Raw genomic sequence first — 19059 nt, 5'->3', positions numbered from 1 at the left:
TGGTGTTCGGTTACTTCTTAAAACACCCCACCAGCTTTTCCTTTTAGTACCTTGGATAACTGAAACTGCCACACTGCTGTTCTCTGCACAAAATGGAGCAATCCATTTTCACAATCCCTCTCCCCCCTTTACTTTCCTCCCAGATTTCCACAGATGTTTGGAAACCCTCAATACATCGCTGGCATTGCACACAGTGTCACAACCTGATCGTAAGCAAACTCAAGAGTGCCTGTTCAAAACCACATCACTATTCAGCAGAACTTGGGCAATACAGATGATGGGGAACAGCAATTGCTGCTTGTTGGTACTTGCTCCCACCCCACATACACTGCAGGTAGCAGTGTGACAGTCTAAGTGTAAAGCTTCCCGTGCTCCTCAGGTGTTAACACATCATTCACGCCTACAGGAAACAATGCACTCCTCTTTTCTAAAGCTGCAGAGCAGAATATTTTAAGGGTCTGAATGAGCTTCCATAGCACTTCTGGCTGGAGAAGGCTCCCACCTTGCTCTTACCTGTGGACGTTGCTCCTGCACCAGCAGCTTTACTTCTCTTGCCCACATTTGGCTCTTTCAGACACCACTTTCACTTTGCTCTTCCATAGACACGCACTGAAGATCTTTCCCTCCGCAGCAGCAGCTTCCACCCATGATATTTAGCCTGATCAGCTGCACACTGAGCCAGGCACTGGCTTCAGGAAAAAAAATCATGTATACATTTAAGCACTTTTAAGCACAGTGGTAGTTTCTCCTAAGACCTAATTAAAGTCATCATCCAGAGATACACAAGAAAAGAAATCTACAGGTATAACCTTTTATTTCAGTTCGCTGAGGGTGTGTATTTGGCTCAAGATTGTTTATCCTTGAACTGAAAGAGACTGACAGTAAATAATATTACAGATGGGAACTGCAAGAGCAGCCCATCTTCCCAGAGCTGTCCCAAGTGCTGAAATTGTTGCTTCCCCTCAACAGGGGCATCATTTCGTTACCGCTAATAACGGCAGCTGAAATGCTCAGCGCTCAGCTCAGAAGGCTGCATGCTCCGTGAGCATGTTTATAGCTATCAAAGTGATACAGATATCAAAAGTGATCGTGGTTAGAAAAATATACATTTTTTGTCTCATCTGGAAAAGTCTCGGTCATTTGAAATATCCATCAAATAAAACACTAAAAAATCTTCTCCATCGATTTCTTTCCCCCCCGCCCCCCCTTCCCCATTCCAACACATTATGTATATTTATATACAGCTTATGCAATCTGCCATTTCCAAAACATATAGTCCAAGTTTTTCAGTACAGAAGAACACGACGTGCTGCTGCTCTCCGAGCTCTGGGCCATACCGACACACCATTGGTTTGGCAAGCCAGAATATGAGAGCCATGTGGTGATACACAAAGCAACTGCATGGAAGGCAAGGGAAAATGGAAGGACGTGAGAACAAAGGAAAGTCAAGTGGTGAAGGTAATGCAGAGAGGAATAGTGCCCAGCAGTACAACACACCAACTCTCAAGTAGTGTGCTGCAAGATCTACAAGGAAAGATATCTTTCAGGTATTACAAGGACACCTGAATCTCTTCTCACAGATCTTCTGAAGTAATATTGAAGAGTGTCTACTGGAAACAGCCCGCGCTCCAGTTGTTTCAGTAGATAATTGGCTGCTGTGCTTATGTCAATGGTGGGATTAACCTTCACTTAGTCACAAACTAAGCAAAACAAAACTCAGTTTTTAGAACAAAGTAAGATGGGAAGAAAAAATTTGAACACAACTGTGCTTTCGGTACCTGGGCTCAGCAGCCGCCATGAGTGCGCTTTGGTTATGACTTGTTTCAAATGATTCTGCTGTAAAGAACAATTTCAGAAGACCATTGTGGCATTTGCAAAAGCGAGTGACACTGCAGACATGGCGACACTGCAACACCTGCAATCCTTTGCAGCGTCCTTTAAAGCGGTGGTATAACAGAACCTCAGCTGCAACTGAAAGAGAACAGAAGCAAATCCTCATGAAAAGGCCCAAATCAGGGACTTTCTTATAGTATTTCACAGAAACGAAGGCAGCCTATGGAGCTACTGAGCAGAAAGAAGCATGAAGGATAATAGCAGCGTGTGCTTTACAGTTTTCACTCTTCAGTTTATTAATATTAGTGGTGCACTCTGCAATGGATAAAGCGAGGAATGAAATTCTGACAGACCTGGCAATATGTCAACACGTCCTTACAGTCCTTGTAAACAGCTAACTCCTCTTTGAATTTATTTGCAAAGAAAAGAATATTTACATATAATATATATGTATATAACCACAAAACCAAAACTAAGTCAAATCCCAATCAAGGAAATCGCATTTTGAAGAGAAGAAAACATGATACAGTATTAAACAGTACATGTCCAAAGATATTAAAGGCATCGTGATCTTCATGTTTTCTTTGTCCAGTCATATCCCCTTGGACTTTAATAGATGAGGGACTTCATTTCAGAGTAGATAAGTGGAAATATTATAGAGCAGCTCCTGTAAAGTACAGCTCCACTGCTGAAAAAGGCTCGAGGCATGGTGATCCATGGCTCAGACTTAAAGCAGAAGTAAACGGCGTACAACGCCACGGCAAAGAAATGGCCAATCAGCACCATTGGTTTAGGAGATAACCTGTTTTAGAAAGCAAGAAATAGAACACGTCAATAAACAGGATAAAAAAGCACAGACAAATTGTCAGTTCCCAGACTGGGCTCTATACACAATACAACAGCACTTTGATTTAGGCAGCTGCGGACCTGCTGCCTCAGCTGTGAACAAACCCTGACTCTTGGAGCTGCTGCACACCTGCATTACATTTGGCGCTATGGCCAACATACACCTCTGCTTTCTCTTCATTGCCAGTAGTCCGAATCTGCCTTTACCATCTCCCAGGAGAGCCTGTACCAACCCTACCAGTTTTAGCTCTTTCCAAAGAGACAAATGGACACATTCTTACATGTTCAAATAATGATTTACTGAGCATTCTCCAGCCTGAGGGGAGCGTTCAGAACACCCTGACAAGTACGTGCTTCTCTCTTCCTTTTGCTCATTTGTGGGAGACCTCATCCATCACTACTTTCAACTTGTCAAGCATGAAACATCTCCACCAGCTCCTATGTTTGAATGAGCAGAAGGGTCCACACTGACTCCCATCCACTTGCCATAGAATCACAGAATGGCCTGGGTTGAAAAGGACCTTAAAGATCATGTAGTTTCAACCTCCTGCCACGGGCAGGATCACCAACTACAAGACCAGGTTGCTCAAAGTCCCACCTAACCTGGCCTCAAATGCATCAAAGAAGGGGACATCCACAATCTCTCTGGGCAACTTGTTCCAGTGCCTCTCCAGTTTGCAGAGGCATTTTTAAACAGCTAAAAAAGGCAGTATTCAAAGCTTCTAATAAGGCTTCCAACCTCAGTATAATCCTACAAACATTGCCTCACATGGAGCATTCTCCTCACACCAAACTGACTGACTGGGTGCGAAGCAGAATCTAACAGAAGTTCACAAAACTTCACCTGGTCCACATCAGCTATTATAGAGATGCTGAACTTACACAGACAGCAATCCGACAGGACCTGAGACACACTCTCCACCAAGTCTGAAGTAGTGGAAACAGGCTCTCTTTAGCTGGTGCATGGAATCTACAAAATGAATTAAAATCACTCACAAATATAGTCAACGGGTACTGGAAAAATTTGAGCACATAAAACAATGGTATAAAATCAAGGACTTCAGCATTCAACAAACTTTCATTCAGCATTCAACAAACTTGAATTCATCAGAAGTTATTTTAAAATACATATATTTACCATCTGTAGCAGCAAAAAGTTCATACAGTGCCTGGGCAAGAATATTCACTACGAAAGAATGAGACTTTTTTCTGGACCAGTAAAATGTTTTTTTGGCCTGCAAAAGGAAAAAATAATGCATTTCTATTAGACAACACAGAATATCATTGAGAAGGTTTTCAAGTAGGTGAAAAGAGTCATAGAATCCACGTGAATGTCTTCTCACGTATTACTGTGGTGTTAAGATGCCCACTGACAAACTAGTTATGCATGCTCAATACTCCAAATTCAACTTGCAGAAGGTAATGGTTCCAATCCATCCTGCTTGAGCTCAGGGTACACTAAAAACCACACTTCCAGGTTGGGAACATATCAGACACTACCCTTGCAAAGCATGCTGTCAAGGCACAGCACAACTTAAGCAAAACAAGGCACATCAGTAATGCAGCTTTGAATCTGCCTCGCAGCCACAGCACTCACAAGTCACAGCTCTGCTCAGTGACAAATGCCTGATGTGATTTATATATCTGAAGAGTTGAGAACAGCTGTGCCTCAGTTATAACTTAACACATCCCTCATGTGTATCCAACTTAAAGTGCATCATCTAAAGTGGAGCCAGGTTTGTCTAAATTAAGTCCAAAGTAAAGTTTCACCTTAAGAACATCAGAATCTTCATAAAGATCTGGAATATCCTGGAGCAAACTTCTCCATATTTTGACATCGTTTAAAACGACACTCATTCCTCCACCAGTAAGAGGGTGTCTTATATTATATGCATCTCCTAAAAGAAGAACTCCTAGGTAGAAGAAAGAAAAGATGAGTGAGCTACAGCACAACTACCATATCATCTTAGTACTCAGACCCTGTACTTTGTTTCCCAGCTTACCGAGAATTTATTCCCAGAAGGAACAACAACTAGAAACCGGCAAGAAATAAAGAAGAAATAAGAGGAAGGATGGCTTTAACAGGTTTAAAAATCCCTTATGCAAACGCATCCATATGTGTCAAAAAACAGGCATAAAATTCAAGGTATTTTTTTTCCATTTTTCTCCCCTCAGAAAGAGACCAAACTTACAAAAGCACGACACGCTGAGTTATTTGAAATCAAAAACGAAGCAGGCTAAGATATAAAAAGTCTTGCATCGATATAAACATTATTGTTAAACTGTGCCAAACATGCATTTTCAAACTTATTTTGAATAACAGAGTGAGGCAGCTGTACTGAGCAACAAACACACAGCTGTGAAAACACAGCCTGAAGTCCCACATGCTTCTAATGCCTTCCTTCCATCTTCTTTATTTCATAGTACACACCTTTCTTGTTAACAGCTGAAGGAGGTAAGAAGCTTGCTGGCATAGTCCTTAAGCGATCGTTCTGAACTGCTATTAGGAATGGTTCCTTAAGGTGATCTGCAAAAAAACAAGGTTCTTTGGTTACACTTATTTGACAGAGTCTTAAATAATCCACACACAGACCATATGAACCTCTTCTCAGAGAAATATTCCTTCCAAACTTCTAACCTCATAAGGTCAACCAAATAATCCGCTATGTGATGTGTCATCTAAGAAGGGTGAATGGTTACTGAGACAGTAAACTCTGGAAGTGGAGATGAAACGAGCCAACAAAGCAGACTCACCAGGCAGCTGGGGATGAATGCTCTCAAGCATGTATTCTTTCAGGTTTTTTGGCATTTCTCCTCGAATATCAACAAGGACCCGAGTCTCGGTTGAAGAAATCTGATAGATTAACACTGGACTAGTTTTAGCCAGAACAAGTTCGGCATAATTAGTTTTAAACTGTGGTGCATCCTTAAAAAGAAGAGGGAGAAGGATTGAAATCAGTTAATGAAAGGATATTAAAGTTCGGATACACAGAATCATTCTCTGACACTTCAAATAAAATCCTGTATCATATTAAGGTTGTATTATTTTTTTCTTTCAATGAACAGCATATTTTCAAGGAAAAAAAAGAAGAATGCAGAAGCTTTCCATACGATCATTTTTACTTCCATAAAGGAAGTTATGGAAAGGAATGACATACAGTAGTCTGTAGCGTAGACAACCCCATGTGAAAAGCACAGCCTGTTCTCACAGAGGAGCTGCTCCAGCCCTCTGATAATCTTTATGGCCCTGCTCCAACAGCTCCATGTCTTTCTTGTGTCGGAGGCTCCAGAACCAGGCAATACTCCAGGTAATCCAGCTAGTTTAACTCTCTCTTGCTCAGCTACAGAGAAATGATACTCTTAGATGCTGGCTTTAAATGTAGATTTTGATGTTTATCTAACTTCTAACCTCAATATCCACTTAGGAAAAATAATCTGGTTCACAGATATATAAATGTCTGAAGAGCCAAAAGCCTGACAATGACCCTGTGGAATCCAGCAGAGCCAACACACCTGGGGCACCATCAATGTGCTGAACCATCACAGAGCCACCAGCTCACAGCAGCACCAACAGCTGTGGGACACCACCAAGAGGGCGGAGGCTGCTGCATGCAGACAGATAACACAGCATTATATATATGGAGAGAGATATACGCAAAAGTTACCTTCAAAATGCAACCAACAAAATGGGATGAAACAGTGACTTTTTGGGAGACCAGGTTCTTCCTAAATTTGGAGAAAAGTCCATCAGCTACAACCGTCAGTGGTGCATGAAGTTCCTGTAGTGTAAAAGAGAGAAAAGATCGGACACTTTCCTTTCCCACAACAGCTGGAAATACCTCTTCAATTGCACGTTAGATGCTGTTCAAAACAATAATCAGCTTCTTTTAGACACGCAGACATGTAACAAAGCTACAGGGACTGTGTCAGAACTTGGATAAAACAGACCAGAACAGCAGAGGGATTGCTGTGTTCAGCCCATAAAGCTCTTCAGGAAGAGACGAACAGAAGAATCACACATAAGCAAGAAGCCTAAAATGTTCTAGTGTAAAATGTGTACTAAACTGAAATGCAGTTCACATGCCCAGATCTTTATTAAAAGAACAAGCAGCAAATTCCGAGCAGTTCCTACCAACCTTGGGGGCTACAAGCAGAAACAACAGGTATAGAGAGAAAAAAGAGAAATGGATCAGGTTCAGTCTGAATATATGCACGAATCCCTAATGTTTAATTCATACCCTGTTTCAAACAGGAGCAGATGCTTCAGATCACCAATAAGCATTTTATTTTTATTATATAGTAAGAAAAGAACTAGAAAGCATTTAGAGATGGATGTTTCCTTCTACATACAGCTTTCTTGCTGTCACATGCAGTTATATCACTGTACATAATGACCACAGATCTAAGATGAACATTAGTCTTTGGCCTTGGCAGGAGCAGAAAACAAGAAATAATTTTTCCTTTGAAGCACCCAGGATAAAGCACGCCATGTTTCATTGGCGCTTCTGGAGCATGATTTATTGTTGGACAGAAGCACTTGGTGAGACAGCAATGCAAGTGTACATCCCTGCCTGGAATGGGCTCCTCTTGGTGCTACACTGCTATGAAACAGGGGCACTCTAAGCTGGCAAATAATACAACACTTTCCAGGTATGGAACTTCAGCACTCAGTGAGTTTGCTTATCACCTCTGTACAGACAGGAACCTCAAGGCCCTCAGAATACCACCCATGCTCTCACAAATAGCTCAGGCCAGAACAATGGTCACTCTAATACTTATCAAACAAGCTGTACTTACAATTATAGCAATGAAATCCATGAATACATAAAGCTTAAGAATACATCTCCAAGCAAAATACGCACTCCCATCAAAATGACCCCTATATTTCAGATGATTGAGCCCACTGGGTAGTAGGGGAAAACAAAACAACAAAAAAAATCACAAGCACCACCAAGACACACAACCACCAAACCAAAAACAACAACACCACCAAATAAAGCCACAAACAAACCCTTCCCATCTCCAAATCCTGTCTTTCCAGCACTCGTGTGATTCAGCGGCTTATTCCGCCACAGTGGATTTTACTTATTTATTCATTCCACATGACATTAAAGGCAGACCAAACAAGGCTTGGAAATGCCTCCAGGTACCTCACAAAGAGGCGAGGCTGGTGTTCCTCCTCAGCTGTCTTACAGCTCCCCACTCCCAGCACACCCTATGAACTGCAATGCCTTATGCTTGAGCAGGATTATTATTCCCCCTTCCTCTTGGAGGAGTAATTTTAAAGTGTTTCTTGGCTTTTCTGGAGCGTGCATCCACAATTCAGTACATACGTTCTATCTGCATCAGCTTCTCCTAAAGCTATTATAAGTTCACTCCATTTCTCAACATTCAGCCAGCAGTTCTGCCTTAGCTGACGCAGAGAGCAATCAAATCAGTGACACAACCAGAACAGGCCAGAACTCTCCTTCTGTGACCCAAAAGATGACTGGGCAGAGCTGTCTCTATGAACAGGCACCTACCTCCTGACTCCCAGACACCTCACTCAACAGAGGTAGCATATGTTGAAACACAGATGCTTTTAAACAGAGAAAGTACAAATCTTAACGTATTATTTCTTCCATCAGTAACTTTGAAATATTTTAAGCCCCCAAACATATGGATACTTAAGGGGAGAAGAAACAACAGCAGTGCTTCTGGAGAACTGAACTGTTATCATAAAAGCACTAAGAGTTACAACAAGAATTTCCATATGCCAGGACTGCATCCACTTGAAAGCAATCTCCCTCCATTAAAGCTTTCATCTCTCTGGTAATTGCAGATTTCTGCACCAGAGCTCTGAAATAGCAGTGCTTTTTAAATGCTACACACACTTAACTCTATTTTCACAGTAGTTCAACAAAGATCAGACCAGAAAACTGTCTCACCTTAGTATCCCCGGTTTCTTTGTCCTTGTACTGAACACCCACTACGCAATCATCTTCTTCAAGCAGTTGTGTCACAGTTCCTTCAATGAATTTTGCACTGAAATAAAACAGAATTTATAAGAGGAGGGAAGAGGATTAAGGATGCTGACATTACATCGTATTAGGCACAGAAGGAAAGTGTGATTTTCAATAACCTTGCCTCTGCCACAATATTCGCTCTAAATGCAGCACACAAAGATTCCTCAACACTTTTTGAAGCCACGTTAAATGTCAAACACTGCTCGTCATTAGCTTCAGTTCAACACTGCTTGACATTTGAGACTATTCCAAAGCTATTGTGCATAACATAAACACCCTACCACCAAGCAGAACCTCTGCTTTCACTTTAGGCTTTCCCTGGCCAAAGGAGATGAGCAGAGAGAAGTCTGACAACATAAGCAGTCAGAAATCAGCCCTGCCGAGCATTTCTCACTGTTCAGCCGGGCAAACTGACAGAACACGACAGATCTAATTCCACACAGAGGACAGAAGCAAGATCCAAAGCAGCACTTCAATACTTAACATGTAAGCAAGGTAGATGTGATGTTCCTAACTAACACAGAATAGTCCTCAATAATCTGTCCCATTTAGTACAGAGACAAAGCTCTGACAGTGCTTTTGATCACACTTCAAACTGAGCATCCCTTGTATCCATCTCAAATTTTGGCTATTTGGGTTTCACAAATTGTATCTCTTTCCTCTGAAACCTCTTGTTGGATCTGAGCTGTTAAGACACGATCCCAGCACTTCACACCCTGCAGCTCAAAATAAACACATTTTCTCTGCTTCACAAATGCTTTCACATCCATGTGGAATACAAAAACTTGGAGAAATTAGATGAAGTTCTATATAAGAATAAGTCAGTTTGAGAGTTTAGGCCCTCCAAGGTAACAAAGCGATTGAAAACACACCTAACAGGAACTTCAACAGCAAGAGAATGTAGCAACCTACCAGGTTAATAGCAGGTGAATCAGCATTCTGCAGATCTTACTGGCTTTTATATTTCTTTTATAGCCATAACTTGATTAAGTGCTTATTTCCTTTTCTGGTTCTAACCCACTATAAAAATGACTAACTAATGATACCCTGCCTTTTTCCTCTACGGAATTAATTTTACTCATCTGAAGTTCATATTATCTAAAGCAGATGAAGAGAATACATTGAGTAGTCATTATTCCCTCTAGCTGCACAAGTTGAGAGATGAAAACCAAAGCTTCACAGCACTACCAAGAGTATTTCATTTCTCTTGTACCTTGATGTAACATGCAGTTTCCTGTGCTGTCATTAAAATGGGAAGAAAACATACAGGAAATGAATGAAGAAAGAGTAGAAGAAAGGGTAAGGACTGAACTCAAGGCTCAACCACTGAACTCAAGGCTCTTGTAAATTTCTACTGACAGGATTTTTGTACAGCTCGAGGAATTTTCCACACGTTGAGGTGCCCAAATTTCACTGAACCTGAAGCCATAACCAGGAAAGCCTTAGCTCTTATAGCTATTAAATGCAGTCATCGTTGATCCTAACTGTACTGCACAGCTGCTGTCTTTTAGTGCTAACGTTCATAGGTTATAAAAGATATGATAAAATAAAGCACATTTCCACTTCAGAATAGAAGCGTGATGTAAGAAGATACTTTCCGTACTTCCCTTATAAACATTCCTGGTGGAAATAAAACAATCCACCCTTCAGAAACAGCATCTAGAACCTATTTGGTTTATGAAACGTTTCCTCCTCCTCTCTTTTAATACCAGGCAATATCAAACGCTTTTTATTTCATTAGGAATAGGATGCACCTTCCTGATGTACAGCTGTTACTGGGAGTAGCCCTTTCTGGTTATTTAGTGCTCCTTCCCAGCTATTTTGCTCTCTTGTTAGCCATAAAAAAATTACAGAACATGCATATGTAAAACAAATTTGATTCCATGAGCTACAAACAACACATCTGAAGAAATGATGGCAAGGTCTGTCACATATTTCTTGGCAAAAGAAGCTCTGTGCATTGCACCCTGAGGTGAACGCTTCTGGTAGAACACCAAACCCAGTAACAGGTCTAAGAGAATCAACTTTTTAACCTCAGACTGCCCTCTGACAGCGAGCAGCCAGCACCAAGCCTTCCAGTTGAAGCCTTATTAATCCCATACATTTAAAAGTTAACTTGTCTCGAAGGCTAACAGAAGAAGCATATTCCATTCATAAATATGTCTACGAAAACAGAATGAGTAACTCCAGCTCTTGTTTTCTCTCAGCCTTGCTCATTGGAGCCCCTGTGCTGGCACACAAAGAAATGGCCGAGGAATCTCACACTGGGAACAGTGCTCCAGCATCTCAGCACCCAGGCTGTGACTCACTTGGGCTCTGCCATGGCTGCCCTTCGGAGTCCCATGATGAACTTGCCATGATGGAAGGACCTTCCGCTCACCACGCGGCCATCTTCAGATGTTGGAAAAGGAATTTCTACCTCCGACTTGCTCTCTAGGTCATGAATGATGTAACCATGTACTGTTTGTGCGTCAATACCTTCTACTGTACCTGCAAAGCAAAAGCCAGCAGATGAGTTAATGAAAGCTTTTAAAAGACTTATTTATTAAAACTATTTCTTCACATGAAGTCCAATTATCCTAATTAAAATATGCTGAGGAAAGAATATCATAGAATCATCATAGAATGGCCTGGGTTGAAAAGGACCACAATGATCACGTAGCTTCAACCCCATTGCTATTGTCACGGAGTACTCTCTAGAGTGTGCAAAACCATAACAGCTATGTACAGGGTCGCCAACCAGTAGACCAGGCTGCCCAGAGCTACATCCAGCCTGGCCTTGAATGCCTCCAGGGAAGGGGCATCCACAACCTCCTTGGGCAACCTGTTCCAGTGTGTCACCAGCCTCTGTGTGAAAAACACAATCTTCAAAATAGCAAATGGATACTCCAAATGCACAAGCAATTTTAATTCCTTTTATTCATTGTAGATAATTACCTTCTTAATTTTTCCTGCATTTTAGATAAGGCATGCCTTATCTAAAAACATAACTGAGTGCAGTAACTGTTGTTTTATACATATATCTACACATATACACAGTTTGAAATGCACTCACCTTCAAGACCCAAGTCTTTAAGTGCATTAAAACCACCAGGCTGCAACAATTCTCCAACTATCCTGTCAGGCTCCTTCAGATCCCTCTCTATTACAGTCACTTTTCTTCCATCTCTGGCGAGCACCGTGGCCAAGGAAGACCCAAGGACACCTGAACCCACAATGATGACTTCTGGATCATACTGGGGTGATAATGTTGTAACTGAAGCTGCCTCCGTCTGATGCATTTCTGAGACGTTTGCTTCTCTTTTACCCTGTAGAAAGAAAAATCCAGAGTTAGATGTGCTGATGTATGCGTACCATAATCTTTGCACGGGTTTGAGTTTGTACTAGTTCTACTTCCATCCAGCAGATTGAGAGCCCATTGATGGCTGGATGCATCTTCCAGGTTAGCTTTGTTTAAAAAGAAATCATCTATAATCATAGAATCATAGAATTACCCAGGTTGGAAAAGACCTTGAAGATCATCAAGTCCAACCACAGCCTAACCAGAACCCTAACTCTAAAACCCTACACTAAATTATATCCCTGAGTACCACATCCAAACGGCCCCTAAACACAACCAGGGATGGCGATTCAACCACCTCCCTGGGGAGCCTATTCCAGTACCTAACTACCCTTTCTGTAAAGAAGTGCTTCCTAATATCCAACCTAAACTTGCCCGGGCTAATAATAATGATACAAAGAATCAAGGAGGGAAAAGAAACAAGCAGAAACACTAGGTTAAAACTGCCCTCCTGATCGCAGACAAACCATTAACACAACCGGACGGAGTCTCACATATGCTGAAAGCTGAGTTCCTACAAAAGGCAGTAAACCAACGCTGCCGCATGTTCTTATCTATAAAGCAACAATCCAACACCTACATATATATCCCTACTGAAATTAGCAATTAAGGAAACAGTCATATCCATGGGAAAATGTATTTCTCTAACCTTATTGTGTTGAATAAATGGAGTCCAATTCACTGCAGTGCTGACAGCAGTAAAAAGACATTTACATCTGTGAAATGAATCCTCTGAACAGACACCAGGATTTCTAGTGTCGTGGTGTAAAGTCTGTAGCTACAGTGTAACAAGGGACCTTAAAATTACTGCACAACTTCGAGAAAAGCAAGAAACTGTGGCAAAGGCAGGAAGGAGGCTTTTACCAGAAAAATAAATTCAGAACAACAACAACAAGAAACTCATAGGGCATGCATCCAAAAACAGCTTCAAGTTGTTTTGTACAAGTGGTCAGTGCCCAGCTGAAAAGGCCCAGAAGTGCCCAGGCAAGGAGCCAAACAGCGCTGACCTCGCGATGTACTGAATATGCATATCCACCTACTGGTGGTAGATCGCAGGGCTCGTGCCAAACTCCAGCTGAAAGCCTGGTGCTCTACACTATCACTGTAGAACAGGCTGAGTAACCGAGCCCAGGGTCTGTAGCTATTATACAAGCAAGGTTTTAAGAATGATGCCCATACTGCTGTGTGTCCTGCTGTCTAAATGGATACCTTTCATCCAGAAACAAGAAGAGGATCACAAATTAACAACATGGCTGAGGCTGGCAGAGACCTCAAGGTCCATCTGGCCCAGCTTTTGCTCCAGCAGGGTCACCCAGAGCAGAGGGCACAGGGCCACATCCAGGCGACTTTTGGAGATCTCCAAGGAGACCTTGCTGCTTCTGGGCAACCCGTACCTGTGCCATGTCACCTGCACAGCACAGAAGTGCTCCTGGATGGGTGAGATCCTCCTCCTGCTGAGCCTTCTCTTCTCTTGGCCAAAAAGTCCCAGCTCTCTGTGGTTCTTCACAAGCAAAGATCTTCTAATGTCTAGAGCAGACTGGAATTGGAGATACCCTTCTGCTAGTATAATAATCCATTACTACGTTATTTTCTTTGAACACTCACATTTCACACGCCTTTGTAAAATCTCTATTTCTCCCATTATGAGATGCAAAACATGACATGTCTGTCCCACAGGATGCAAACACAACCCCTCCCTGCCCTTCCTCCACTGTCCTCCCATGGGCCAACTCCAAGCCAGGTGCCACGTCCAACCCGAACGTACCTTTCTGGATTTGGGTTGCTCGACTCGCTGCGACCCCGCAGCAGGTTTGGCCCAGAAGAAACCCACCAGGGGCAGAGCCGAGAGGGCGTGGGACAGCATCCCCAGGTGGGGCTTCTGCTGCTGCTGCTGCTGCCGGGGAGCACGGAAGTGATAGCGATAGGAGAGCAGCAGGCCCAGAGAGAAGAAGAGCACGGCGGAGAGCAGCACCTCCTTGTTGGCGTAGCTCATCAGGTCCCCGCACTTCTTGTACACGTAGATGAACGAGGCGATGCCCAGGAAAGTCCACATGGTGAGGGCGCTTGCCGGAGTTCTGACGTCGGCTGAAGCTCCCAAAAATGGCTTTTGACGCAATAGACGGATAACAGAGATACAGAACCACACAGACTCCCCCGCGATGGCAGGTACGGCGGTCAGGCACAGCGGCTCACCGAGCCCCAGAGGCACGGGCAGCAATAGCCGCCTCCATCAGGCCGCAGCGCCCGGAGCCGGCAGCCCCCGCCGCCCCACGCGATGCTCACGGAGCCGCTCGGTGCCGTCCCCTGCCCACCGCCTCCTGGGCGGCTCCTGGTTGCCGTGCCCAGCCCAACCCGCTCCTCCGGGGGCGGCTGCGCTGCGGGCGGTGCCGCCTCGTGCTGGTGGCCCCGCAGCTCAGGTGACGGGCCGCCCCGCACCGCGGAACCGGCCGATGGACCGGGACGGGAATGAGATGCGGGCAGCGGGACAGGGGCGGGGCTATGCTAATGAGATACTGACCAGCCTCAGGCAGGTACCGCGCGCCCCGGGCCTCAGCCGAATCTGACCAATCAGAGGTGCTATGCTGAGATGGCGCTATGGCCCGCCGACCAATCACGGAGCGGGGAAGGCGGGGCTTGCGAGCGCCGGGATCCTAGTGCGATGTGACGCCGGAGGGAGGGGCGGGAGAGAGGAGTTGCCATGGTAACGGGGAGACGGGACCGCCGCGAATACACAGCGACCACGATGCTGCCTGCAGGATGGCGGGGAGGGGGCCATGAGTGGGAACGTAGTGCACCTCAGTGCCACTCAGTGCCCTCAGTGCCCTCAGTGCCCTCAGTGCCCCTCTGTGCCCCTCAGTGCTTCTCAGTGCCCCTCAGTGCCATCAGTGTCCCTCAGTGCCACTCAGTGCCCCTCAGTCCCCTCAGTGCCCCTCAGTGCCATCAGTGCCCCTCAGTGCCCCTCAGTGCCCCCTAAGTGCCCCCAGTGCCCCTCAGTGCCCTCAGTTCCCCTCAGTGCCCTCAGTGCCCCTAAGTGCCACTCAGTGCCCCTCAGTGCCCCTCTGTGCCACTCAATGCCCCTCAGTGCCACTCAGTGCCACTCAGTGCCCTCAGTGCCATCAGTGCCACTCAGTGTCCTCAGTGCCCCTCAGTGCCATAAGTGCCATTCAGTGCCACTCAGTGCCCTCAGTGCCCCTCAATGCCCCTCAGTGCCCCTCAGTGCCCCTCAGTGCCCCTCAATGCCCCTCAGTGCCCCTCAGTGCCCCTCAGTGCTCCTCAGTGCTTCTCAGTGCCATCAGTGCCCTCAGTGCCCCTCAGTGCCCCTCAATGCCCCTCAGTGCCCCTCAGTGCCCCTCAGTGCTTCTCAGTGCCACTCAGTGCCCTCAGTGCCACTCAGTGCCACTCAGTGCCCCTCAGTGCCCCTCAGTGCCACTCAGTGCTCCTCAGTGCCCCTCAGTGCCACTCAGTGCCACTCAATGCCCCTCAGTGCCCCTCTGTGCCACTCAATGCCCCTCAGTGCCACTCAGTGCCCCTCAGTGCCACTCAATGCCCCTCAGTGCCGCTCAGTGCCCCTCAGTGCCATCAGTGCCATCAGTGCCCCTCAGTGCCCCTCAGTGCCTCTCTGTGCCACTCAATGCCCCTCAATGCCCCTCAGTCCCCTCAGTGCCACTCAGTGCCCTCAGTCCCCTCAGTCCCCTCAGTGCCCTCAGTGCCCCTCAGTCCCCTCAGTGCCACTCAGTGCCCCTCATTGCCCCTCATTGCCCCTCATTGCCCCTCATTGCCACTCATTGCCCCTCAGTGCGCAGGGAGGTGATGGAGTCAGCAAACAGTGAGGACAATAACGCACGGCTGGTAGAGAACAGGGAGCTGGGGTGTCGCTGCTGCTGCAGGCTGCCATTAGATTTAATTGGAACAACAAATAACACATTTGTCCTACTTCCACCGCAATAAATCACCTTCTGCTGATGAGGTGCATGTGCAAAGCATCTGTCAGGATTATGTAATTCCCAAGTCATTTACTTCCGTACGGAGGGGATTAAAGCAATTATAAGGTGCTGGGTTTGAATGAGACACCCCGACGTGCATCTGTCGGAGCCTCAGATGTGTCCCAAACCTGTCCAGCCAACACACCACAAGACATCCCTCCTGTCTCCCATTCTCCTCATTGATCCCTGGCTATGTTTGGCATGATTAGATTCCTGTTTACAGTGGAAGTATCCTTTGCTGCTCACAGTACTGTAAATAAGATGGTATTTCTGTGGATTTCTTTTCCAATTCAAACAAACAAGCCTTTTCTGGTTTGCTTACACATGTACAAGGAGTCAGACCTGTTGTTCATAGGCTGCACAACTGGCCAGTGTGTGTGGTATGAGACTGAACCCTGTCTTCCTTGGGCATGGTGTGATGCACAGCCTGGTCTCACTGCACATTTTCTATATGTTTAACTCTCCTTCTTATGATGCAGAATGGGCAAGTTAAGTCACTTATACCCCTAATGAAAAGTCAGTTGAATGAGCTGGAAGGAAGAGAAAGGGAGAAGCAAACCAGCTTTCAACATCACAGACCTCACACCAGCAGTGACAAGGTTTTGTGGTTTATCTCAGCTTTGCTGTTCTGCTCCTTTGATGTTTCCTACTCTTGCCTCACTAAAGACAGCACAATGTTCTCACAAGTTGCTACAGGCACGTGCAGTCCTCATGATGAAGTACAGGAATAAGGTTCACAGTAGACAGACTACAGATACTGAGAACAGAAAATGGGGTTGAAGAACCAGGAAGCAGACACAGGGTAGAGCAGCATATTAATGTCAAAATATTGTTTAGAAATATGCATATATATACATATATTTCCTTTTGAGCAGTTACACAGCATTTAATACAAATGCAACCTCTGCACTTCAGACTCCACATGCAATCCAAATGACTTGTTCTCTTTTCAGCAGACCACACTTGGATCCCAGAAGCTATTTTTCTCCCTCGTGTGCTCAGACAGCAGTTTGTTTCTGCACAGCCGGAGATCAGTGCATCCAGAAAACAATTAAGCCCTCAAGTTAGGAATGGTACTGCAGCAAGAGGTGCGTTAGATATATAGACAGGAAAGCATCTGATATTTGTGAATTCCCACAAGGTGGAATTGCAAATTACACATCAACAATGAAATCCATTGTTATAATTTCAGAACAGGTGAGCTCTAGTGGGCAGATGGAAAAGCGAAATAAGCAGAACGGAGCAGTAGGAAACAGCTTAGCAAATAGGAAAGAAATCATAAGGGGAAGGACTTAATCTCCACTGACTTTGCAGTGATTGAACTTCTGCAGGTGAGCAAACTTAATTCCCAAGAGGGTTAATTGCCACATACTGAATTGTTTGCTAGTAAACTTTTTTTACATATACTTCATTTACCATAAATGTGTAGGGTGGGTGAAGTTTATGACTGAAAATTACAGGTTGGAAATATCAATAAAAAATGGGAATAGCCTACAATTATAGTGTCTGGAGGGACACGTTACAGCAGGGTGCCTGGCCTACAAAACAAGGTGGGGAGAATCCACACAGCCGGCGAGTTCCTTCTGGCAGAATTTTAATCTTTATTTTTTAATGTACCAAGGAGTGTCTCTCAACTTTAGGTGCATGTGATAAAGACTTCTGAAAATTCATAACCTCTTGGGCCAATAACTTCCACTCAGTTCTGTATCTTTCACTGCCATTTATCTTTTCTGTTTTTCTACTCTTTTTTTAATTTTTTTTTTTTTTTTTTTTTTTTTTAATTATGGACTGCAATTACTTTTTCATCTTCAAATAAGTGTAAAAAAAAAAAGTTCTCCTGAGCAAAGTACTCTTTTGGAGCTGAGAACTAAACATTTTCCTCTGAAGTGCCAAGTCTAATTTGTCTCTATGTGTTTTCTTATTTCATCCCCTTGAAGATACTGTGTTTTAGACTGCCCAGATTAGGGTATCAGAGGTTGTTTGTTTCGGTAGCTTTTACTGTCATCAAAGTAGAATCTCTTCAGGCACGATAAACGCAATGCAAGAGCAAAACCCAATTACTTATTGGCCAATATGTGACAAATACATAGCTAGGATTAATGAGGTATCGAGCTAAGCATAACAATCATTACCCTAGATGAGATACTGCATGACTCTCTGCTTTTTGGGAAATGATCAGTCACATGGGGAGAGGCTAATTTCCATTGATGAGTGGAACAGAGGCATCTTGTGTTGCTGAGCTGCTATCTTCTGATTCTTTTTAAAGGATTTTATAACTTTCGTATCAGAATTCTCCTCTAATCTTTATCATAGAATCATAGAGTGATAGATTCATAGAATCATAGAATGACCTGGGTTGAAAAGGACCACAATGATCATGTAGATTCCATGTAGTTGCCAACCAGTAGACCAGGCTGCCCAGAGCTACATCCAGCCTGGCCTTGAATGCCTCCAGGGATGGGGCATCCACAACCTCCCTGGGAAGCCTGTTCCAGTGCATCACCACCCTCTGAGTGAAATATACTGCTGTTAGAATCTCAACAGCCTGACGTTGCCGTCAAACAACCCGATCATCCCGGAACCTCAACAGTCCAGGGGAGAGAGACACAGCCATGGATGCCATGGAGTCTTCTCTCAATTTACTGCTGCATCACACAGCTTATATACCAGCATGGCTTCCACACATGAGCATCCCATACACCCGCTATGCAACCCCACACACACACGACCCTTCCCACTCCCATAGTCCTCCCTCGCATGAATCATATCATCATGGGGCATCCAGCAAAATGCAACTTCACATCCCTGTTCCATGGTTCTGCTTTAGCTGTTGTTATCTTATCAGTTCTTTACTCAGGCCAGTCACTCAGTTGACCTTATTCCCCAATGTCATGGTTTTGTGATTTCAGTTACTGGTATTCCACAACATAACATCATATAGGGCACTGAGAGTTAAAGCATTAATACTTCAGTTCTGGGTACCTGCCCAGAAGAGCAGGAGAACTACATTCCCCAGGGGACATTGTGGTCAGAGAGGAGATGTAACTCCTGG

General features: G+C 44.5%; 1 protein-coding gene across 1 annotated transcript; it reads right to left on the bottom strand.

Annotated features, from left to right (window-relative positions):
- Window positions 1-797: 797 nt before the first annotated feature.
- On the bottom strand, window positions 798-14503 carry SQLE (squalene epoxidase). Its single transcript, XM_015856273.2, has 11 exons — window positions 13790-14503; window positions 11740-11992; window positions 10994-11174; window positions 8607-8703; window positions 6345-6458; window positions 5434-5605; window positions 5111-5206; window positions 4450-4592; window positions 3818-3914; window positions 3562-3649; window positions 798-2635 (listed from the first exon to the last, which is right to left on the bottom strand). Exons 1-11 carry the CDS (start codon window positions 14075-14077, stop codon window positions 2443-2445), a joined length of 1722 nt encoding a protein of 573 aa, XP_015711759.1. The 5' UTR covers window positions 14078-14503; the 3' UTR covers window positions 798-2442.
- Window positions 14504-19059: the final 4556 nt, after the last annotated feature.

The sequence above is a fragment of the Coturnix japonica genome, chromosome 2, assembly GCF_001577835.2.
Source record: "Coturnix japonica isolate 7356 chromosome 2, Coturnix japonica 2.1, whole genome shotgun sequence".
NCBI lineage: Eukaryota > Metazoa > Chordata > Aves > Galliformes > Phasianidae > Coturnix > Coturnix japonica.
Note: the sequence above shows the minus strand (reverse complement) of the source record. Positions and strands in the feature narration are given on the sequence as shown.